The 24,725-nt window shown below is 43.6% G+C and overlaps 1 protein-coding gene across 2 annotated transcripts; it reads right to left on the minus strand.

Annotated features, from left to right (window-relative positions):
- Window positions 1-175: 175 nt before the first annotated feature.
- On the minus strand, window positions 176-20,009 carry LOC139413603 (transmembrane protein 198-like). 2 transcript variants are annotated; one of them, XM_071161190.1, is made up of 5 exons: window positions 19,448-20,009; window positions 6,206-6,376; window positions 2,605-3,180; window positions 2,074-2,222; window positions 176-1,683 (listed from the first exon to the last, which is right to left on the minus strand). In XM_071161190.1, the coding sequence occupies exons 2-5, from the start codon at window positions 6,345-6,347 to the stop codon at window positions 1,534-1,536; spliced, it is 1,017 nt and encodes a 338-aa protein (XP_071017291.1). In that variant the 5' UTR covers window positions 6,348-6,376; window positions 19,448-20,009; the 3' UTR covers window positions 176-1,533. The 2 variants fall into 2 exon arrangements, with proteins under 2 accessions (XP_071017291.1, XP_071017290.1); XM_071161189.1 differs by having other exon boundaries at window positions 6,206-6,470; window positions 19,448-20,005.
- Between the last annotated feature and the right edge of the window lie 4,716 nt (window positions 20,010-24,725).

The following is a 24,725-nucleotide window of genomic DNA, read 5'->3' on the forward strand; positions in this document are numbered from 1 at the left end:
CTGCCACAGCAACACCACTGCTTAAACCAATCAGGGAGCAGGAAATCACCCCCATTTGTTGCCTTCAAGACCCTCTGTGTTTCTGATTCCAAGGCAGAATTTGGCAGCTGATGTTGCTAGGTGACCAGTGAGGGAATATAGAGCCATTTAGCCTCAGACAAATAACTCAGACAGCTTTTGTTTTTAAACTAATTTAATGGTTTATCTTTCAATTTCCTATTGACAATTCTGTACAGATTCAGAATCGTTGAGAGTACTGAGTGAAAGTAGGCCTACTGTCCCTCTAAAATTCTAAAACAAAACTAAATTACAATTTTAAAAACACTGATAATTCCTTAGTAACCTACAGTACAGCAAATGTATGCTCAATTTTTTTTCCATAGCACATTCCTTCAATGTTATTGTTCATATACATTACTGAATACAGGTACTACACAGGTAAAACTGCCTTGAAATTGTAATGAAAACAAGCTACTGCTCAAAAATAACTGGCATAACCAAGTATGGTTTGAAACAATATTGTATAGTATTGCTACCACTAAAAAAGGCACTGCAGTTCCAATGAAAACAAACATAAATGTCACTTGAAACAGTTGCCCATGTAATCTCCATTGTATTTAGGCACAAAATGGTTGCCGTGTATCTCTCTGGACCTGAACCTTCTGCACTCAACTATACAGGCAGTTACTTTGAAAAAGGGACAAGTAAACAGCAATACACACACCTTAACATTACAAACGCACACACACTCACACAGACAGAAAACACTGGTCAGAGAAATGTATCTCGAAATGTCCTCTTCTTTGTCCCGTCACAGTGCCTTGTCAACATCAGCTGGTGTCCTGTTCTGGGGCGGTTGACCCGAGTTTACACACCACTGGTTCATTTCAAGTCATTAAAGCACAGTTAACTCCAATTATAAAAGTTGAAATCACTCGGAGGTAGCTCTCGTTTAATTCATGGCCATTTCCATTCCCAGTATTGCTTTCTGAACAGCAAAAACAAGTCTGTTTTCATCAGTCAAGTGATTTCTCCCACATGTAATCAAACAATCACATAATGGCACCAGAGAAAGTATACAACCTCAGAAGTCAAATGAGATAATTTCTGCTCCTTCTTCTGACTGTGTACTCTGCTCTGTCCTAACCCCAGACTTTTCACATGGACATGCCACCGCTCAGAGCAGACAACACAGGGAGAGGCCACACAGGCCCAGTCTATTGAAAGAGTGATTACAGCACACATCAAACGGGGGGCCAAACACCAACCACTCTCAGGGAACAGCTCACAGATCGAGGACCCATTCCATCACCTTCCAGTCTGCCATTCCAAACGAGGTACAGTACACTGGAGGTGTGCTTTGATCTTCACTTGGACAGCATTCAAGGCCCTTTTCCAAGTCAATGTAAGGAACGTCCATTGTTCAATAGACTCACATTGTCTGTAGGGTCAACAGTACACTACATAGGGAGGAGGACTGTGGAGGGGGGGACAAGAAACAAGTGAGTCATCCCCCGTCTGTCCCTCGGTGCGTCAGACCCTGTTGACAGGTGTGGTGATGGTGAGGGGTACGGTGGAGCTTGTCTCATAGTCAAAGTCGATTATTGTGTGGTTGGTAGTGCCCAGGCTGCTGAGGGAGTTGCCTGTGCCCATCTGTCTGTCCTTAAGACTCTGCAGGTAGCTCTGAGAGAAGGAATAAAGGAGAGAGGGGAAGAAGAGGAGAGAGGGGAAGAAGAGGAGAGAGGGAATATAATCAGAATCAACCTTGGAATCTGTTCTACATGTTGGAATTCAAATAGAATAGAGTGTGTGTGTGTCAGTGGAGGCTGGTGGGAGGAGCTATAGGAGGACGGGCTCATTGTAATGTCTGGAATGGAATTCATGGAACTGTATCAAACACATAAAAACAACATTTTTTACTCCGTTGCATTTATTCCATTCCAGCCATTACAATGAGCCCATCCTCCTATAGCTCCTCCCACCAGCCTTCTCAGTTGTGAGTGAGTGAGTGAGTGAGTGAGTGAGTGAGTGAGAGAGTGAGAGAGTGAGAGAGAGAGAGAGAGAGAGACTGACCGGTGCCAGCAGGTCTCCGGCATAGCGTTTGACAGGGGTGGGCTTGCGACGGTATGTGCCCTCCTGCCCACTGTTCTGCTGGCGCTTCTTGACATCTTTCTGTCTGATCTGCATCAACTGGGCCTGCTTCTGCCTCCTGCTGATGATGACTTAGACGAGAGAGATGAGAGAGAGATATGAGCGAGAGGAGAGCCAGAGGAGAGCCAGAGGAGAGAGGTGTGTTTACTCAGTGAGTCATTTCTTAGTAATTCTACAGAGCACATGAGAACTTTAGGGGACAATTTGACATTCTTAAATCATCAGAAATGTAATATGAACAGCTGACTTGGAGACAATCTGTCTTGTTTCAATACCAGAACAATGTTCTCCAATACCATACAACCATTGTAGCAGTGAAGAGAACATAATATAGCCCATAGTCCATATTGAGATATACAGATGCATCATACTCTACAAACAGCTTCCTCTACCTCCCATGCTTACCACAGAGATCCTATACATTACGTGTATATGGAATTCTATGATGCTTACCCTCAGTGTGTGAGAACCCCACGGCTGTCAGCTTCCACTGCACCAGCACCCCCATGAAGCTGAGTGCCGGCCAGATACCCATGATCACCCAGCTGTACCAGCAGAGCGACGGCGCCGGTGACAGCCTCAAGCACTGATACGCGTGTCTGGCCAGCGCCAGCATCTCCACAAAGTAGTCAACGCACACCATCATGATGGCCGCCCCGAACACAGACGTAGACAACATGGTGAAGATCTTCTGCCACTGTAGGGTGAGCACAGCAAACAGCATGCCAGTGCCCAGCAGCACCCCTAGGGGCACCCAGACGGTGGTGGGTGTGTAGAACTGGTGGGTGACCAGCAGGGTGGCGAGGGCAAGTAGCAGGCCCAGTAACAGACCCGTCATGAAGAGACCCACGGAGCGCACCAGCATGGTGACCAGGCCACACAGCAGGCCGATGCCCAGGCCGATACCCGCCGAGGCCTCCACACTCAGCTGGGTGTCCAGCACCCGCTCCTTGTGGCACAACAGGAAGATTATGACAGAGCCGAACATCAGGCCCGACAGGAACATGACCGCCTTGAAGCAGCGATATCCTGGGAGAGAAGAGAGGTGAAGAGGGAAATGTGATGGAGAGAGGAGTAGAGAGCGGGAATGGTGAGGGAGAGGGGTAGAGAGGGAGAGAGGAGTAGAGAGAGGGAATGGTGACAGAGAGAGGAGAGAGGGAGAGAGGGAGAGAGGAGTATAGAGAGGGAATGGTGACAGAGAGAGGAGAGAGGGAGAGAGGAGAGAGGAGTAGAGAGAGGGAATGGTGACAGAGAGAGGAGAGAGGGAGAGAGGGAGAGAGGAGAGGAGTATAGAGAGGGAATGGTGAGGGAGAGGGGTAGAGAGGGAGAGAGGAGTAGAGAGAGGGAATGGTGACAGAGAGAGGAGAGAGGGAGAGAGGAGTATAGAGAGGGAATGGTAAGGGAGAGAGGAGGGGTAGAGAGGGAGAGAGGAGAGGAGTAGAGAGAGGGAATGGTGACGGAGAGAGGAGAGGGGTAGAGATGGAATGGTGAGGGAGAGTAGAGAGGGAGAGAGGAGGGGTAGAGAGGGAATGGTGAAGGAGAGAGGAGGGGTAGAGAGGGAGAGAGGAGAGGAGTAGAGAGAGGGAATGGTGACGGAGAGAGGAGAGGGGTAGAGATGGAATGGTGAGGGAGAGTAGAGAGGGAGAGAGGAGGGGTAGAGAGGGAATGGTGAAGGAGAGAGGAGAGGGGTAGAGAGAGAGGGGGGTGAAAAGAAAACAATACTTATTTAAAGTTGTACTTTACTTCAATGGGGGGAGATTCAATAGCCTGAGGAATCTAACAGTAAAAAAATATGCAGGTGATAAGTTAGGGCTTAAAGAGAAAGTTAAATTGCAGAGGCTAGGGCATCAGCAACTCTATAAATATTACAGAATATCGACTGTAAGCAATGTAATGCCGTATAAATTACCCTACAGTTAAAACTAAAAAGAGAGGCGGTGTGGAGGAGAAAGAAGCAATTGTGGTTATTAAGTTGGATTTGGTGAGAAAAATATCAAAATATAAAGTGTGTTTTTACTCTATTTGTTATCATCTAAGGCCATGCACCACACCCTAATACAGTGCCTTGCGAAAGTATTCGGCCCCCTTGAACTTTGCGACCTTTTGCCACATTTCAGGCTTCAAACATAAAGATATAAAACTGTATTTTTTTGTGAAGAATCAACAACAAGTGGGACACAATCATGAAGTGGAACGACATTTATTGGATATTTCAAACTTTTTTAACAAATCAAAAACTGAAAAATTGGGCGTGCAAAATTATTCAGCCCCCTTAAAAGTTAATACTTTGTAGCGCCACCTTTTGCTGCGATTACAGCTGTAAGTCGCTTGGGGTATGTCTCTATCAGTTTTGCACATCGAGAGACTGAAATTTTTTCCCATTCCTCCTTGCAAAACAGCTCGAGCTCAGTGAGGTTGGATGGAGAGCATTTGTGAACAGCAGTTTTCAGTTCTTTCCACAGATTCTCGATTGGATTCAGGTCTGGACTTTGACTTGGCCATTCTAACACCTGGATATGTTTATTATTGAACCATTCCATTGTAGATTTTGCTTTATGTTTTGGATCATTGTCTTGTTGGAAGACAAATCTCCGTCCCAGTCTCAGGTATTTTGCAGACTCCATCAGGTTTTCTTCCAGAATGGTCCTATATTTGGCTCCATCCATCTTCCCATCAATTTTAACCATCTTCCCTGTCCCTGCTGAAGAAAAGCAGGCCCAAACCATGATGCTGCCACCACCATGTTTGACAGTGGGGATGGTGTGTTCAACTGTGTTGCTTTTACGCCAAACATAACGTTTTGCATTGTTGCCAAAAAGTTCAATTTTGGTTTCATCTGACCAGAGCACCTTCTTCCACATGTTTGGTGTGTCTCCCAGGTGGCTTGTGGCAAACTTTAAACGACACTTTTTATGGATATCTTTAAGAAATGGCTTTCTTCTTGCCACTCTTCCATAAAGGCCAGATTTGTGCAATATACGACTGATTGTTGTCCTATGGACAGAGTCTCCCACCTCAGCTGTAGATCTCTGCAGTTCATCCCGAGTGATCATGGGCCTCTTGGCTGCATCTCTGATCAGTCTTCTCCTTGTATGAGCTGAAAGTTTAGAGGGACGGCCAGGTCTTGGTAGATTTGCAGTGGTCTGATACTCCTTCCATTTCAATATTATCGCTTGCACAGTGCTCCTTGGGATGTTTAACGCTTGGGAAATCTTTTTGCATCCAAATCCGGCTTTAAACTTCTTCACAACAGTATCTCGGACCTGCCTGGTGTGTTCCTTGTTCTTCATGATGCTCTCTGCGCTTTTAACGGACCTCTGAGACTATCACAGTGCAGGTGTATTTATACGGAGACTTGATTACACACAGGTGGATTGTATTTATCATCATTAGTCATTTAGGTCAACATTGGATCATTCAGAGATCCTCACTGAACTTCTGGAGAGAGTTTGCTGCACTGAAAGTAAAGGGGCTGAATAATTTTGCACGCCCAATTTTTCAGTTTTTGATTTGTTAAAAAAGTTTGAAATATCCAATAAATGTCGTTCCACTTCATGATTGTGTCCCACTTGTTGTTGATTCTTCACAAAAAAATAAAGTTTTATATCTTTATGTTTGAAGCCTGAAATGTGGCAAAAGGTCGCAAAGTTCAAGGGGGCCGAATACTTTCGCAAGGCACTGTATGATGATTATTGTTCTGCTGTAGATTGCAGGAAACGTCAGTTACAGGTGTTAAAAAATCATCAGCAGCACCTTGTTAAAATATCCTGGGGAGAACCCTGCTGTATAACACATTAGCAGACATATGATACGTCTGAATACACATTCCTTATCCCCTGCTCTATTACATTGTTTGCGTCCCAAATGGCACCCTATTCCCCACATATGGCTCTGTTCAAAAGTTGTGCACCATGGGCCTTGGTCAAAAGTAGTGCACTATATAAGGATTGGGGTTCCATTTGGGACGCAGCCCTTGTTATTGAAGATTTTGTTTACTCGTTGACATGACGTGGTTGGGTTACGACTTGTGGTCTTGACCCCGTGGTGACCTTACCAATGAAGCAGTAGATGATGCCGAACAGGCAGCACATGGAGCAGATGACGGCAGGGATGACTTCATACTTCCTCTCGATCTCCAGGCTGCAGGCGTTCACCTCGGCCAGGCCCTCCCCTTCAGCCCCGTCAGGGTCTGTCATCCTGGGGCTCCCTCCGACCGACCAGACCACTGGGGAGACAAGGAGGTGGTGGTGGTTGAAGGTTGGGACTGAAGGATAAGGAGTGGTGCTGTTATCGGAAGTTCATCAGAACAGCTTGAGTGCCTGTAACATGAAAGATAAATATCGGAGTAGGTCATAGATCATCACAGGCCATCACAATGCGTTAACTCACAATGCAATAAAGTGGTTTACAGTATTTATTTGTCTCTGTTAAGACTTTAGGGCACAGTACTGGCAAAGAGGACTGAGAACTTTAAAATCTAGGGCTAGGTTAACAAACACTGTCTTACCCACAAAATAGAGAACACAAAGTGGTGAGTTGCGAGACTCCATTGATGCTAAATATCACAAGTTTAACATGGTGTATGTAGGACACTCTAGAACCCCCCCTCCTCCTCACCCCTCCACCCCTGATTCAGACCTCTAACCCCTCACCCCCGCCAGTGTTCCCCGGGGCTTCAGGAGAAGTGTGAAATCTGCCGCCCATCTGTGACTTCTCCCTGGTGACTCTGCATTTAGGCCTGCCAGACACTCCATATGCTGCTAGCCTAGCCCCCCATGATAACCCACAGTCCTGTATACCACACATACACCCCGTTGCCATGACTACAGTATCATGGGAGTACATAAACATGGACAACCACATACTACAGAGACATCTGTAGTACATTAATGAAAAATAACTGTACCAAAAAGGCCTATAGACACCAGTACCAAGTACCGGAACGTCTTATATAATATTGAATTATTGCAGTGTCTGTCTACTCTACTGTATTTTTGTAATTATGTCCATTCTAATCAACATAGCAGCAGATGTCCAGTGTCCACTCAAGTCCACTCAAACAACATCATTTTCAGTGTGCATATTCAACACTGATTTCATATCAGCAGCAAACACCCACTCAAGTTTACTGGGGTCCACGTTTAAAAAAAAATATTTTGTACAACTCTCCTAAATTGAACTTGAGGTGTCTATGTCAGGCATTTAAAATAGGCTATGTAGTAAAAATGTCTGGGTGAAAGTAAATTACTATACTAAAAGTAGGGCTACTACGGACATCGAGTGGTGCTAGTGAACAGTTAATCAGGCAGCCCCAACTCCCCTCCCAGTTTGCCTGTTGGGGAGGATGTGTAGGGCTTATTGCTCAGGGTGGGCTGCTCTCTCTGGGGCTGCTGGCCAGCCTTCTTTATGATCTCACCCCAGTTCTGATCCGATTACAGCAAACTCACGTTTCCAGGCTCAGGAGAAAAACTGTAACAGAGCTGTGTGCCTGCTCTCCTGATCTGCTCTTTCACTTCTCAGTCCCCCTCTCCCTCCATTCTCCCAAACTTCTGCTTTTAAACTCCTCTCCCCCCCTCTCCGTCTGAGATACATTATGACCTGGCCATGACTTGACATGGAAAGAATGAGGGCCCGTTGGATAGTAGCTCTCTGCTTCCCTCTCTTTTTCCAGAGCTAGAGGAAGAGTTCTCGCTTCATTCACTCAGTCCTTCACGTGTCTGCCTCTCTGTCTCAGCCAGATAGAACAGAGGGGACTGTCTCACTTGTTTTCAAAAGGCCAAGGACAACTCAAGACAAATGATCTAGCCATCTGAGCGCTCCACAGTCCCACTGGTCTGCTGTGTCTGTGGCACGACTTTCCAAGTAGGTCTGAGAGGATGAAGCCAGGACAATGAATGCTTTAGAATGAGACTGAAATCTGATATACAGAAGTCATACAGTATTTAGGCTAATAATGTGTGGTGCAGTAACATCCTTATTGAAAGCATGAGAGCATTTCACCTTGAGGTTATAGTATGGACTTCTCTTTCATCATATTCAGTTATGATGACATGGATGGATTTGTGGCATTACCTCCAACCTGCCCAAGTCAAAGTTAACACACTAACAGGAACTTTTATTGAAGTTCATGCCAAAAAAACACCTTCTGATTGTGCAAGACAGAACTTTTGCAAACTATCAAATATATCTGTTTACAGTGAAAATTCTAGTCAAACTTCACCATTCAACTGGACCAAAAACAGGAATAGGAGAAAGTTTGAAGAGCAAGGGAAAGCTAAGATAACGGCTCACCTCTGAAGACATTCAAAAGTGACTGCAAGGGTGTTGCGGGTAATCCATCAAGTTGCACAACTTGTTCATCCGACCGCACACACACACACCAACTCTCTCCCACGTCCATGTGTCTGTCCCCACATTGTCCCTGTGAGAGTCACAATGGTGGCCAGTGTGTGTGTGAGGCCTGGAGTCCGTGCCGCTCAGGGAGAATGGTGCCATTATGGGGCGGCACAAAGGCTATAAGGCCCTAGCATTGACCTCTACTGCCATATGCTGGGAGATAGGGCATATCACAGAGAGATGGAGGGACCCAGGGAAAGGAGGCTGTGTCTGAGTGTGTATGTGTGTGTGCCATGGCATTGAGCATGTGGGTGGATGAAGGATCCCACTGGGCACACACTGGTTGAATCAATGTTGTTCCACTTAATTTCAATTAAATTAAGTTGAACCAACGTCGAATAGACGTTGAATTCACGTCTGTGCCCAGTGGGATAAAGGGGTCTAGATGATGGGGGTCTAGCTGGTAGCTGTCCAGAAGGCTGATATTGTCACCCATTCTCACCAGATAAGGAGGAAGTGACGTGGCTCCATGTTTTGTCTCGGAGCTCAAGGCACAGAAGTAGAAATTGTCTCTTTCGATACATTTTGATGAAGTACATCTTGAATGACCTCCAATATGACATTTCTGTGTGTGTTGTCATGACAACGGGTAAAATAAGGTTGCTGCTAGTGCTGTATATGTGAATATAGTCACACTTACAGATGACTGAGTATGTTGGTATGAAATGACCTTGGAACAAATTGCTTTAGAATGTTGCCTAACACACTTGCTTGACAAACACCATGGATGGATGGAGGGAGGGGTGGGGTGGGGTGGAGGGGCTCAAGCCTCAACAGCTGAGAGACAGGCAGAGCCATGCCCAGGTTCCCCACATAGCTAGTTTGGGTGAGTTTCATTAACCACTGATGGAGTTGTGGGGGTGTGAGAGAGGTCAGGGATTCCAAGGGTGCTCTGGCTTTAAGGCAGAGGGCAGCTGAGAACTAAACGTTACAGTCCAGCTGTATGGTGGCACAGCTTGGCACAGGGGGGTATGTGAGACTGTACCATTTGCCATGGTCTCCCCCTGACTGGGCATGATGCCTGTTGATCTACAGCTCCACCCCCCACCCTTATAGCTACAGCTATAAACCTAATTCTCCATGATTCCAAATGCCAAACACCCTGCCCAATGTGTCCTGCCCATTGGGCATGGTGGAGACTAGAGAATAGTATGGACATGATAGGACCAACCTACTCCATGGTGTCCACTTTGTGCCAACTGTGGTTGCCTATTAACCATAAGAGAATCACTCTCTCTCATTGGCAGGAAGCTGTGGCCAAGAGGAGGAAGTGGAGATCAGTGGCGGTGCTGGAGGTGACTTTTCCCTCAGGGCAGGAAGCTGTGGCCAAGAGGAGGAAGTGGAGATCAGTGGCGGTGCTGGAGGTGACTTTTCCCTCAGGGCAGGAAGCAGAGCAGGAAAGTTAGAGTTGGATTTGGAGGCTGGAGCGTCAACACCAACACTCTTATTTTCTGGTTTAATTTAAGACTAAAAAAAACTTGGTGATATAGGTTTGAATGCCTTGGCTATTAGAACATGATGATGACAATGGGTTATGCTACAACTGTGGGTTATGATCTCTAAACAAGTCAAATAAAACACTCCACTCTCAGTCCACATGTTCAAAATGATCTCAGAACTGGATTGTGTTTATATGGGCCTTTCATCATGGATTCACATGCACTCACTCATGCTCTAATATGTGAGACACTATGATATCAACATTCACAGCTGAGAGAGAATGCTCTCTGGCTGGCAACTTGAACACAACTTGTGTACAGATAAAGCCAATTTTTTATGTGGTCAAATAGGTGAAACACCCTTTCTGGATAGATTTGCCAATCCTCCTGAACTTGAATAACCCCTCTCACTGACCTGTCCAATCCAATACCAACCAAACCTGGTCCTTAAATATTTGTAATTAAATCAAATAGACATCAAATACATGTTGATATATGGTGCAATGAGACATCTTCCATTTTGTTTCTTATGAAGTAAAATTGCTGCACTTAATACACCTTGTCGTTACTGAATACACCTTGTCGTTACTGAATACACCTTGTCGTTACTGAATACACCTTGTCGTTACTGAATACACCTTGTCGTTACTGAATACACCTTGTCGTTACTGAATACACCTTGTCGTTACTGAATACACCTTGTCGTTAGTTATTGAGGAATGCTAATCAGATTAAAGATAGTCCTGAAGAGTGTTATGTAAATGGATGTTTTGAGCAGAGAGGGAAATACTGAAAAACCTGCTGCATTTGGGAGCTCATTTGACTGGGAAACGAAGGGACAAGACTCGTTTGTCATCTCAGCTCATCTCAAAAACAGGGAGCAAATGAGATGCACTCCACATGATATGTGACAGTGTTTGAAAGTGGTCTACTGAGAGACAGCCACAGACACCCTCCCTTTTATCTCTTAAATGGCAAAGAATTGACACTATGTTCTATTGAGGAGGAACATAAATACCATGGTTACAAGTCATTAAGTGCATTTCAACAGATTTATTATCATGATTAGACCACTATGGTAAAATCACAGATCTATGATAACCTTTACTCATCCATGCTGACTAAAGAAGGAAATTATGAATCTGAAGATGAAACGAGGATAGAATGACCTACCAGTCATAAAGACATCCTTAAATAATTTTAGCATTTTTATTTAACTAGGCAAGTCAGTTAAGAACACATTCTTATTTACAATGACGGCCTACACCGGCCAAACTCGGACGACGCTGGGCAAATTGTGCGCCACCCTATTGGACTCCCAATCACGGCCGGTTGTGATACATTTTTATTAAGTTGGTGATAAAGTCACAGCTCACCACCATTCTTTCTTTCTGCCTGTCTCTATCATTTCTCCTCTAAATCTCTGATCAGTGCCTCTCAAACAACACTTTGTTCCTCAAGAGTGAATGAGGCAGAGGGGGGGACCTGCAATGAATTTGGCACTGCCGCACCGTCTCCTACTCCCCTCCCTCCATGCCTCCAGTCTTTCTGTAGCCAGGCTTGGACCGAGAGCAGAGAGCTCTCGGTCCAAGTTCTGGACCAGGCTCTGAACCCTACAGTGCTCTTCAAAGAGAGAGAGGGAGGGAGAGAACGAGAGAGAATGCAGTCTGTAACCCCTTCAGAGAGCAGTAATTACAGAGTGAGAATATATAGAAAGTGATTTTAGGGGCAGTAAGTTTACAACAAAGCCTAACACTGACATGAACTCTAAGACCAAAAACACTGACCTTTCTAACGTGTGCAGACGTGCCAAAATAACAAACCTCTAATGTCATCATAAAAGATAATACATCACTATCAAACACCCCAAACCATCTACCTCCCAATCACCATGGAGGAAAAGTTATGGTCACGTTTCTCCTTTCAACTCCAATGTAGTCTATAGGCCTACATTTCTTCACTTACAGACACGCAAACAACTGTCTCTGATGGCAAGCACACATCTTTTATATTATGACTGAATAAGTATCCAGAAAACCAACTGTTTAACACATGGTTTAACATACTGTATATCCTTTTAAATATTGTAATAGTTTTATCAGTCTCAGAAAGAGATCCTATTCCCCTCAAGCCCTTCCACTCCATGCCTGCCTTTGTGAAAGGCCCAAACAATGGAGGCCTTTCAACTCTGATTGTAAAGAGTTCCTTACAAAAAAAAGGAGAAAAACCAGTAAGTAGAAGAACAGAGAAACAATGAGAGGCCTTTTCGAGAGGCAGTCACGTGTATGATACACATGTAGACACACACCCCTATTTCCATGCACTCACACAACAGACCCACAAACGTCACGCACACACACTCATGCAAATATAACAACTCCAATCCACATATTATAATCATCCCCACCATGCACATTGACAAGTCTGTGTTTGTACAAATGGGGATGCCTTTTTCTAGAGACTGACAATGTCAATGTAGTTCAGAGAGCCAGAAATGCCACCGACCTCCTTAAGAATTGCATTAAGTTGTTAAATAGCCTACAACAAAATAAATGTTTTGAGCAGAAAGGGAAATACTGAAAAACCTACAAAAAGTTGTCAAAAATATAAAAAGTAAAGTAAAGTACAGATACCCCAAAAAACAACTTATGTAGTACTTTGAAGTAATTTTACTTAAGTACTTTACACCACTGAATGTAGTGTACTTATCATTACACAGAGTTAAAGAGTGATGGTGATGGGGGTCTTTATGAGAGCAAACATTGAATGCAATAATTATGTCTACACGTCACACGGTTTAGAACTAGCAGACTATAAGAAACCAATTGGACATGCAGTGTCATTGCAAAGCCAGACTAGGCTATACAGGGAGTGGAGTGTGATGGAGTCACTATGAACACAAAAACAAAGGAGTGGATGCCTAGCCTCACCTACAGTGCCTTCAGAAAGTATTCACACCCCTTGTTTTCTTCCACATTTTGTTGTGTTACAGCCTGAATTTCAAATAGATTAAATTCAAAATGTGTGCCACTGATCTACACACAATAAATACCCCACGATGACAGAATAGTATTTTGTTCTAAATTTTTACAAATGAATACAAAATTAAACGCTGAAATGTCTTGACTTTGAATGATTACCCCATCTCTGTACCCCACACATACAATTATCTGCAAGGTCTCTCAGTCGAGTAGTGAATTTCAAGCACACCAGGGAGGTTTTCCAATGCCTCGCTAAGAAGGGCACCTATTGGTATATAGGTAAAATGTAAAAAAAAAAAAGCAGACACTGAATATCCCGTTGAGCATGGTGAAGTAATTAATTACGCTTTGGATGGTGTATCAATACAATACAAAGATACAGGCGTCCTTCCTAACTCAGTTGCAGGGGGGGTTAGGAAACCACTCAGGGATTTCACCATGAGCCCAATGGTGATTTTAAAACAGTTAGAGTTTAATGGCCATGGTTGGAGAAAATTGAGGATGGATTAACAACATTGTAGTTACTCCACAATACTAACCTAAATTACAGAGTGAAAAGGAAGCCTGTACAGAATAAAACTATTCCAAAACATGCACCCTATCTATAACAACGCACTAACGTAAAACTACAAAAACTGTGGGAAAATTTTTTTTTACTTTATTTCCTGTATATAAAGCATTATATTTGGGGAAAATCCAACACAGTTCCACTCTTCATATTTTCAAGCATGGTGGCTGCATCATCTTGGGACTAGGGAGTTTTTTGATAAAAAGAAACAATAGATCTAAGCACAGACAAAATCCTAGAGGAAAACCTGGTTCAGTCTTCTTTCCATCAGACACTGGGAGATGAATTCACCTTTCAGCAGGACAATAACCTATAACACAAGGCCAAATATACACTGGAGTTGCTTACCAAGAAGACAGTGAATATTCCTGAGTGGCCAAGTTACAGTTTTGACTTGAAAATCTATGGCAAGACTTGAAAATGGCTGTCTAACAGTGATCAACAACCAACTTGACAGAGCTTGAAGCGTTTGTGCCACTTCAAGGTCAGCTCTGTCATTTACAGCAGCGCAGAGCAGTTATTCCATTCCACCCAACATCTGTCTGGTACCAGGGTATAATTGTACCTCCTTATGGTCTCTCCCATCCTCAAATACCTCCTTCGTGTACACTTCTAGGGTTCTCTGGCAGCACCTAAGCCAGGGGAAAACTACATCACCCAATACTTTTGAGTCTCTCTATGAATGGATGTTTGTGGATCTCCAAGACCCCAAAAACCCCTACTATTCCTTTTGGATGCTCAGTTCGGTCAATGAGACAGCAGAACTATTCCACACCCAAATACTTTGACTGCCCTTACTAGACTAATGCTACAGGAGAAGACTCTCTCCATCTCCCGGCCTAACCCACAACAAGCATCTCCTCTTGTCAACAGGGTTCAACATAGACTATTTCCAGGCTCTTTTAACTGAGGGGGCTCATTTGTGGGAGATCCTAGTGTGTTCAGTGTATAGATACACTCTGCCAGTGCAGGACCAACACAGCACAGTATATTAGAGTACAGGCTACTACAAGGCAGTAGTATGCCTAAATCAGTCCTTGGCTTGTAGAGCAATGCCTGACAACCATGGGATATGATGGAAATCAGGATAGTAACTCATTCAATCCATTTTGAATTCAGGCTGTAACACAACAACATGTGGAATAAGTCAAGGGGTATGAATACTTTCTGAAGGCACTGTATGTATGCCTGTGCTTTTAAACAAAGCTAGCCTTGTTCTTCTGAGCTCATGTCCTATGAACTAGCTACTTGAAGGTCTGTGACACAAAGAAACTAGACAGTGAGACAGATTGAGTAGACCATGTTGGGATTATTGAGACACAGTTCAGAATGTAACTTGGCATTATAATCAATTACATGCATCTGGTAATAAACACTCCATGACAAATATTGTTATCGTGATAGACTTCCCTTTTCTGTATAGACAAGGAAGTCTGCTCTGTGCATTCAGTTTTACTGGAAGGAATTTAACATTGCAGACATAGATACAGCAATAACATTACAGGGGTCAAAAAAACTGGGATATCCAGACCCAGAACAGGTCTATGAAGAGAGGTCCCTGGAAAGGATAATAAACAAAAAGTTAGAGCATCTATCAATCACAGGACTTCTCCTGAAATAGCCTGATGCAGAGAACACATGAGAAAGGCTTGTCAGATCATGGAAAGTTAAACGTCAACAAACTTCCCGTTCTAAATTATCTCAAAACTTTCAGCTCAGAAAAAAAGGGCCCAGATTTCAAACTGCATTACAGATCAACAGGACAGGGAGCATGCCTCAGGGGCTGCACTCTCCACCCTCCTCATTGATGGTATATACAGCTGCCCAAGCTTTGCAACAGCAGTCTTATTTACACACGACCCATCGTTGCCCCCTCGCTCCTCCTACAGATAAAGAGACGCTAAGCTAAAGTTGAGGCCTTTCAACTCTGACAGGTCATGTTTTTGGCTGGATCATACGAGCCTTGGCAGGGTTGACCTCTGCTACCACAGCTGAAGGTCTCTTTTTTTATTTCACCTTTATTTAACCAGGTAGTCCAGTTGAGAACAAGTTCTCATTTACAACTGCGACCTGGCCAAGATAAAGCAAAGCAGTGCAACACAAACAACACAAAGTTACACATGGAATAAACAAAGGTACAGTCAATAACACAATAAAGAAAATCTATATAAGGTGTGTACAAATGGATTAAGGAGGTAAGGCAATAAATAGGCCATAGTAGCGAAGTAATTACAATTTAGCAAATTAACACTGGAGTGATAGATGTGCAGATGATGATGTGCAAGTAGAAATACTAATAAAAAAAGTCAATCAAAACAATATGGGGATGAGGTAGGTAGATTGGATGGGCTATTTACAGATGGACTGTGTACAGCTGCAGCGATCGGTAAGCTGCTCAGATAGCTGACGCTTAAAGTTAGTGAGGGAGAGAAAGTCTCCAACTTCAGCGATTTTTGCAATTTGTTCCAGTCATTGGCTGCAGAGAACTGGAAGGAAAGGTGGCCAAAGGAGGTGTTGGCTTTGGGGACGACGAGTGAGATATACCTGCTGGAGCACATGCTACGAGTGGGTGTTGTTATGGTGAACAGTGAGCTGAGATAAGGCGGAGCTTAACTTAGCAAAGACTTATAGATGATCTGGAGCCAGTGGGTCTGGCGACAAATATGTAGCAAGGGCCAGCTGACGAGAGCATACAGGTTGCAGTGGTGGGTAGTGTATGGGGCTTTGGTGACAAAACGGATGGCACTGTGATAGACTGCATCCAGTTTGCTGCGTAGTGTTGGAGGCTATTTTGTAAATGACATCGCCGAAGTTGAGGATCGGTAGGATGGTCAGTTTTGCGAGGGTGTGTTTGGCAGCGTGAGTGAAGGATGCTTTGTTGCGCAATAGGAAGCCGATTCTAGATTTAATTTTGGATTGGAGATGTTTAATATGAGTCTGGAAGGAGAGTTTACAGTCTAACCAGACACCTAGGTATTTGTAGTTGTCCACATATTCCGGGCGGGCGGGTGCGGGCAGCGATCGGTTGAAAAGCATACATTTAGTTTTACTAGCATTTAAGAGCAGTTGGAGGCCACGGAAGGAGAGTTGTATGGCATTGAAGCTCGTTTGGAGGTTTGTTAACACAGTGTCCAAAGAAGGGCCTATTGTATACAGAATGGTGTCATCTGCGTAGAAGTGGATCAGGGAATCTCCAGCAGCAAGAGTGACATTGTTGATGTATCCAGAGAAAAGAGTCGGCTCGAGAATTTAACCCTGTGGCACCACCATATAGACTGCCAGAAGTCCGGACAACAGGCCCTCCGATTTGACACACTGAACTCTATCTGGGAAGTAGTTGGTGAACCAGGCGAGGCAGTCATTTGAGAAACCAAGGCTGTTGAGTCTGCCGATAAGAATACGGTTCGAAATGGTCAGTGATTTATTTGTTAACTTTGCTTTCGAAGACTTTAGAAAGGCAGGGCAGGATGAATATAGGTCTGTAACAGTTTGGGTCTAGAGTGTCACCCCCTTTGAAGAGGGGGATGACCGCGGCAGCATTCCAATCTTTAGAGATCTCGGACGATACGAAAGAGAGGTTGAACAGACTGGTAATAGGGGTTGCAACAATGGCGGCGGATAATTTCAGAAAGAGAGGGTCCAGATTGTCTAGCCCAGCTGATTTGTACGGGTCCAGGTTTTGCAGCTCTTTCAGAACATCTGCTATCTAGTTTGGGTGAAGGAGAAGCTGGGGAGGCTTGGGCGAGTAGCTGCGAGGGTCGCGGAGCTGTTGGCCGGGGTTGGGGTAGCCAGGAGGAAAGCATGGCCAGCCGTAGAGAAATGCTTATTGTAATTCTCGATTATTGTGGATTTATCGGTGGTGACAGTGTTACCTTGCCTCAGTGCAGTGGGCAGCTGGGAGGAGGTACTTTTATTTTCCATGGACTTTAGTGTCCCAAAACCTTTTGGAGTTAGAGCTACAGGATGCAAATTTCTGTTTGAAAAAACGAGCCTTTGCTTTCCTAACTGACAGCGTGTATTGGTTCCTGACTTCCCTGAAAAGTTGCATTTCGTGGGGACTATTCGATGCTAGTGCGGTCCGCCACAGGATGTTTTGTGCTGGTCGAGGGCAGTGGAGTGAACAAAGGGCTGTATCTGTTCTTAGTTCTACATCTTTTGAAAGGGGCATGCTTATTTAAGATGGTGAGGAGATTACTTTTAAAGAACGACCAGGCATCCTCTACTGATGAGATGAGGTCAATATCCTTCCAGGATACCCAGGCCAGGTCAATTAGAAAGGCCCCTCTAATTGGGGTGTAGAGTGTACAGTCAGTAAAGACAGTAGAGTAGAAGACTATTCAACTCACTATGACACCACCAGTAGAAGTGTTTCCACAATAAGACCTGACGCCCATGACTATTATGGATAATATACACTCTGTCATCACGGGTCAGGGCTACATTAAGTAGGGTGTCTCACCTCTCCTTTCCACCCTGACCCTATTTCAACCCTGGTCCTTAGCAGGGTTGACAGTTCACACCATTCGGGTTGAAAATCTCATCAACCAGTTTGTCTTTGAGTCACCCTGAGTTGAAAATGCCAGTGTGAAAATGGCTATTGGTGAACACCCTGTGATGGAGTTCCAATTTAACTCTCAGATCTACAGGTGGTGAGTGAAAGTAGACAATGAAAGGAAAGTAGTTCAGAATGATTAGTTTTCTAACCAGACAGAACTAGGCAGTTACAATACACCTGGAGACTGAGGGTTATACGTGCCACCGAGGCTGCCTCGTAAGGTCAAGACCAAGGCTCCTGATTGGAGGGACGATGAGTGCTTCAGTACTAATTGAAAAACAGAATAACACAGTACACTACAGAACCTCAAGGACTAGGAGTTAAGTAACACACCCCAGCATTGACCGCCTGCCCTTTCCCCCTCATATGCCTCTCTCTCTCCGGAGCAGGGAAGGGCTCCATCACTGCATTTTCCCAGAGTGGTTTAGGCAAAGCCATCTGGCCCTAGCTAGCCGACTGGCTTTGGGGGGGCTTGCAAGGAGGGTGTAGGAGGGGGAAGAGCATTGAGGGGGTGTAACTAGAGATGACTCCTTTGCCACAGAGGGACACAAGCTATCATTACTACACCCCCCCCCCCCCCCCCCCCCCCCCCCCCAAAAAAAACAAGGCGCACCCCCACCAGTAAACACACGGGGCCACAAGGCCAAGGTTCTTTCATGTCCTGTCTGAGGCTATGGTGGAGGAAATATGGACGAAAACAAATAGAAAAAAAGAAATATGTGAAAATAACTAAACATGTAAACAATTGGCGTTGTTTGTATGTAATTGTATAACTGTCAAGGACAAAACACATAACAATGCTTATCTGGTCAATAGGATCAAGGAGTGTACATGTCTGACTACGATAACAATCGTTAAAAGATAACAATCAATCCATTTCAGGCTTTTCTCCATAAAATGGCTAATTTCCCAAGTTGTTTACATTGTTATCTTCTGTATAATAACCCAACAGGTTCTACATTAATTGACTGGAGAGTGACATCAAAATGATATGATAAATTACTGAATGAATAAAACTAAAAAAGTTTAGCCTATACTTACTCTTGGAATTCATTATTAAAATCGTGTTTTTAACTTCAAAACGGTGTACTAGTCACTAACACAAGTTTATGAGCATCCCACCCGCAGACTTTTTCAAACAGCAGCTCTTCTACAGGAATTAACGTTACATTGATTGTTCAATTTCACGGGGTGATTCAGTTTCATTGTATCTTTCTCTTGTTTGAAGGAGCTTAAAGATCATAAATAGTATTGTCTGCGGTGCGAATATAATCCATCATAGCCAATGATATGGCTGTAATTTACATCCTGTAAAAGGTTCATCATTTATTTACACACTGTACAGAAGAACACTTACCGACTTCGTTCGGCTACGTGGATCTGTTTTCCGTGAAAACTGTCAGGCATGAACACAACGGAAAACAACAGAAAATCGAAGCAGCAGTGGAAAAACCGGTTCCAATGCACATAGGCTATAGTCACAGTGAGAAAAACTAAAGTTTTCCCTTCAATGTTTTAAGGACAAGAATAGGTTATTCAAAATGAATCAACCCGCGTTCTCGTCATCTTCAAAAACTGTGTCTAAAATTTTAAATCGTTCTTTGCAGTCTAAACGGAGGAACTTAAGTGAGTTATTTCGGTTGATAACATGTATTTATTTATACGTTCCACGGCATTGTATTAAAAATCAGTTTGTCAGTTGGCTAGTTAGTCACGTCTGACAGAAGCTAGTTACAGCGAGCCAAATTGTTTTTCCTCCAACCCTTTTCTTTTACACACCTCCTCTTTCTGGCGTAGACTGTTGTTGATACCCAAGGGGTTTTCTCTCGAGTTCTAAACTCATAAAAAAAAGAGTTGGCCTATTATTTTTCTCCGTGAGAGTCCAACCGTTCTCTCTCTTCCTCCCTCCCTCCCTCCATCCCGCTCTCCCTCCCTCTCTCCCGCTCTCTCTCCTCCCTTCCTCCCTCTCTCCTCCATTCCTTCCTCTCTCCTCCATTCCTTCCTCCCTCCCTCCCTCTCTCTCTCTCTCTCTCTCTCTCTCTCTCTCTCTCTCTCTCTCTCTCTCTCTCTCACCCTCTCTCTCCCTCCTCTCTCTCTCCCTCTCGCTCTCTCCCTCCCTCTCTCTCCCTCCCTGTCTCTCCAACTTTCAGCCAACAGCTGAAAACGCTTGACATCATAGCCATCTGTTATTGCTGCCTGGTTGAATTCAAATTTGGGACTGAAAGGGCAAGGTAGGGGAACGAGGCTTGGATGGGACTGAGTTGGTCTTCTGTAATAATAATAATATATTAAGTGTAATTACATAGTTAGGTCTACTGCACTGTGTGTGTGTATGAAATGTTACATTTCGTATGGTATATATTCATTTTAGATGTCCAGCACCCATTCCGTATGATATGCTACGAATTACAATTCGTATTATATGTTGCGAATTTTCTAAACGTACTTTACACATTTTAAAAACATACAATATGTTAAGAATTTGCTAAAATATTTTACAAATTCTAGCTAGATGGCTTATGTTAGCTAGCTCGCTAACTTTAGCTAGGCTAGTGGTTAGGGTTTTTTTTTTTTTTTTTTACCTTTATTTAACCAGGCAAGTCAGTTAAGAACAAATTCTTATTTTCAATGACGGCCTGGGAACAGTGGGTTAACTGCCTGTTCAGGGGCAGAACGACAGATTTGTACCTTGTCAGCTCGGGGGTTTGAACTCGCAACCTTCCGGTTACTAGTCCAACGCTCTAACCACTAGGCTACCCTGCCGCCCCGGTTAAGTCTAGGAGATAGGTTAAAGGGTTAAGGTTAGGGGAAGGGTTAGGAGAGGGTTAGCCAACACGCTAAGTAGTTTCAAAGTAGCTAAAAAGTAGTTGAAAAGTTGCAAATCAGCAATAATAATGAAGTTGTCTGTGATGAGAGTCAAACACCCACCCATCCACCCAACTTTTGTTTTTGCCTTAAGTTACCATCTGTCTTATGTAACCATAGCAAATGTAACATATCATACTAAATGGAGTGTCACGGATTTACACACAGAATAATATAATATGACCAAGTTCCAAGCCTGAAAAGACATTAGGAACAGGCAGGGGACCTGGTGCACCCGAATGGTGTCACCCGATTAGCCATCAGGTGCACCTGATGACACTTAGTATTCTTCTCTCTCAGCTCTGTACAGTCCTGGAGTTCCTGTGGATTTGTAACTATCTGCCATGACAGACAGGCAACATGGCCAAACGTAGTCTATAGTGGGCTGATGGTGTCGGAACAGTTGGTTAGTGTTCTGTAGACGATACACATGGCACACATATGGGTACACAAGAAGAAGGGGGATTTGATGTGTTCATGTTTACAAGGCAATCTGTTTGACTGGAGGTGCAAAGGCTTTGAACTGCCTATATAACTACAGTTTTTCTGTACTGCAGCACAGGGAGGTGGGAGGTTCAGTCAGTCAAATCTGGTTTCAGAGCTGGTCATGGGTGCAACTCAGCCACGCTCAAGGTCCTAAACAATATCTTAACCGCCATCGATAAGAAACAATACTGTGCAGCCGTATTCATTGACGTGGCAAAGGCTTTCGACTCTGTCAATCACCACATCCTCATCGGCAGACTCGATAGCCTTGGTTTCTCAAATGATTGCCTCGCCTGGTTCACCAACTACTTCTCTGATAGAGTTCAGTGTGTCAAATCGGAGGGCCTGTTGTCCGGGCCTCTGGAAGTCTCTATGGGGGTGCCACAGGGTTCAATTCTTGGACCGACTCTCTTCTCTGTATACATCAATGATGTCGCTCTTGCTGCTGGTGAGTCTCTGATCCACCTCTACGCAGATGACAGCATTCTGTATACAACTGGCCCTTCTTTGGACACTGTGTTAACAAACCTCCAGACGAGCTTCAATACCATACAACTCTACTTCCGTGGCCTCCAATTGCTCTTAAATACAAGTACAACTAAATGCATGCTCTTCAACCGATCGCTGCCTGCACCTGCCCGCCTGTCCAACATCACTACTCTGGACGGTTCTGACTTAGAATATGTGGACAACTACAAATACCTAGGTGTCTGGTTAGACTGTAAACTATCCTTCCAGACTCACATAAAACATCTCCAATCCAAAGTTAAATCTAGAATTGGCTTCCTATTTCGCAACAAAGCATCCTTCACTCATGCTGCCGAACATACCCTTGTAAAACTGACCATCCTACCGATCCTCGACTTCGGCGATGTCATTTACAAAATAGCCTCAAATACCCTACTCAATAAATTGGATGCAGTCTATCACAGTGCCATCCGTTTTGTCACCAAAGCCCAAAGGTGAAATAAATAAATAAATAGTTAGAGTAAATCAGTCCATGAGGGAACAGAAGAACATTTATAGAAAGAGATTCAGAGAACACAGCTAGACAATATGCCCACTTCTTGAAAATAGCCTTCACAAAATGTCCTCTTGTATATCTCTACACAGTCTTATAGACACATCTTTTGATATTACAACTTGAAATATGTTTGTTTAATCACACACTCTCTCCCGTAAAGCGTAACACTTTAAAACAAAGAGTTAATTCTACCATCTAGTATGCTACTCTACAGTTTCTTTATATCCCTCATTTCAAAACAAAAACCTGGAAATCATAACTCTTTGAGCTGTCAGTCAATATTTCATATCTGGGTCACTATTTTTGTAACAGGACACACACACACTTGTCGTGTTTGTACAGGCCCAGACCACTGCTGTGCTTCTCCCTCTCCCATCCCGGCTCTGGGTCTGTGGGATAGGGGTCTGACTGGATGCTAGCGACAGGAAGTGGCTAACACGCTCCAGATGTGGGGACCAGGGGGATCACCCCCGCCGAACAGGGAAAAGTGGGAGACCACAGGCCCTGATTGTAAACATACTGGGATTCCTGTGAAGCCACCTACTTTCTCCCTTATCTCGTCCTTACAGAAACAGGGTCTGGTCCTTACAGAAACAGGTCTGGTCCTTACAGAAACAGGTCTGGTCCTTACAGAAACAGGTCTGGTCCTTACAGAAACAGTGTCTGGTCCTTACAGAAACAGGGTCTGGTCCTTACAGAAACAGGGTCTGGTCCTTACAGAAACAGGGTCTCGTCCTTACAGAAACAGGTCTGGTCCTTACAGAAACAGGTCTGGTCCTTACAGAAACAGGTCTGGTCCTTACAGAAACAGGGTCTGGGGAAATAGAGATAGGTAAGTTGACAGGTGAACCCTGAAGAAGACAGAAATTAAGTCTACCGTACAGCAGAGTTATTTTCCTCATTTGAGATAATAGTAGGGGGGATAGTAATGTGTGAGGGATACATTTTATTTGTCACATGCTTCATAAACAACAGGCGTAGACTAACAATGAAATGCTTATTTACGGGCCCTTCCCAACAATAAAGAGAGAAAGAAAAGATAAATAATAGAAAACTGAAACATAATAAAACAAGTAATAATAAATACACAATGAGTTATGATAACTTAGCTATATACAGTTGAATTCGGAAGATTACATACACTTAGGTTGGAGTCATTAAAACTTGTTTTTCAACCACTCCACAAATTTCTTGTTAACAAACTATAGTTTTGGCAAGTCGGTTAGGATATCTACTTTGTGCATTACACAAGTAATTTTTCCAACAATTGTTTACAGGCAGATTATTTCACTTATAATTCACTGTATCACAATTCCAGTGGGCCAGAAGTTTACATATACTAAGTTGACTGTGCCTTTAAACACCTTGGAAAATTCCAAAAAATGATGTCATGGCTTTAGAAGCTTCTGATAGGCTAATCATTTGAGTCAATTGGAGGTGTACCTGTGGATTAAAGGTCGACCGATTAATCGGCATGGCCGATTAATTAGGGCCGATTTCAAGTTTTCATAACAATCGGTAATCGGCATTTTTGGACACCGATTATGGCCAATTACATTGCATTCCACGAGGAAACTGCGTGGCAGGCCGACCACCTGTTACGAGAGTGCAGCAATGAGCAAAGGTAAGTTGCTAGCTAGTATTAAACTTATCTTATAAAAAACAATCAATCTTCACATAATCACTAGTTAACTACACATGGTTGATGATATTACTAGTTTAACTAGCTTGTCCTGAGTTGCATATAATCAATGCGGTGCCTGTTAATTTATCATCGAATCACAGCCTACTTCGCCAAACGGGGGATGATTTAACAAATGCGCATTCGCAAAAAAAGCACAATCGTTGCACGAATGTACCTAACCATAAACATCAATGCCTTTCTTAAAATCAATACACAGAAGTATATATTTTTAAACCTGCATATTTAGTTAAAATAAATTAATGTTAGCAGGCAATATTAAATAGGGAAATTGTGTCACTTCTCTTGCGTTCATTGCACGCAGAGTCAGGGTATATGCAACAGTTTGGGCCGCCTGGCTCTTAGCAAACTAATTTGCCAGAATTGTACATAATTATTACATAACATTGAAGGTTTTGCAATGTAACAGCAATATTTAGATTTAGGGTTGCCACCCGTTAGATAAAATACGGAACAGTTCCATATTTCCCTGAAAGAATAAACGTTTTGTTTTCTAAATTATAGTTTCCGGATATTACCATATTAATGACCAAAGGCACGTATTTCTGTGTTTATTAT

Source organism: Oncorhynchus clarkii, chromosome 7 (assembly GCF_045791955.1).
Source record: "Oncorhynchus clarkii lewisi isolate Uvic-CL-2024 chromosome 7, UVic_Ocla_1.0, whole genome shotgun sequence".
Taxonomy (NCBI): domain Eukaryota; kingdom Metazoa; phylum Chordata; class Actinopteri; order Salmoniformes; family Salmonidae; genus Oncorhynchus; species Oncorhynchus clarkii.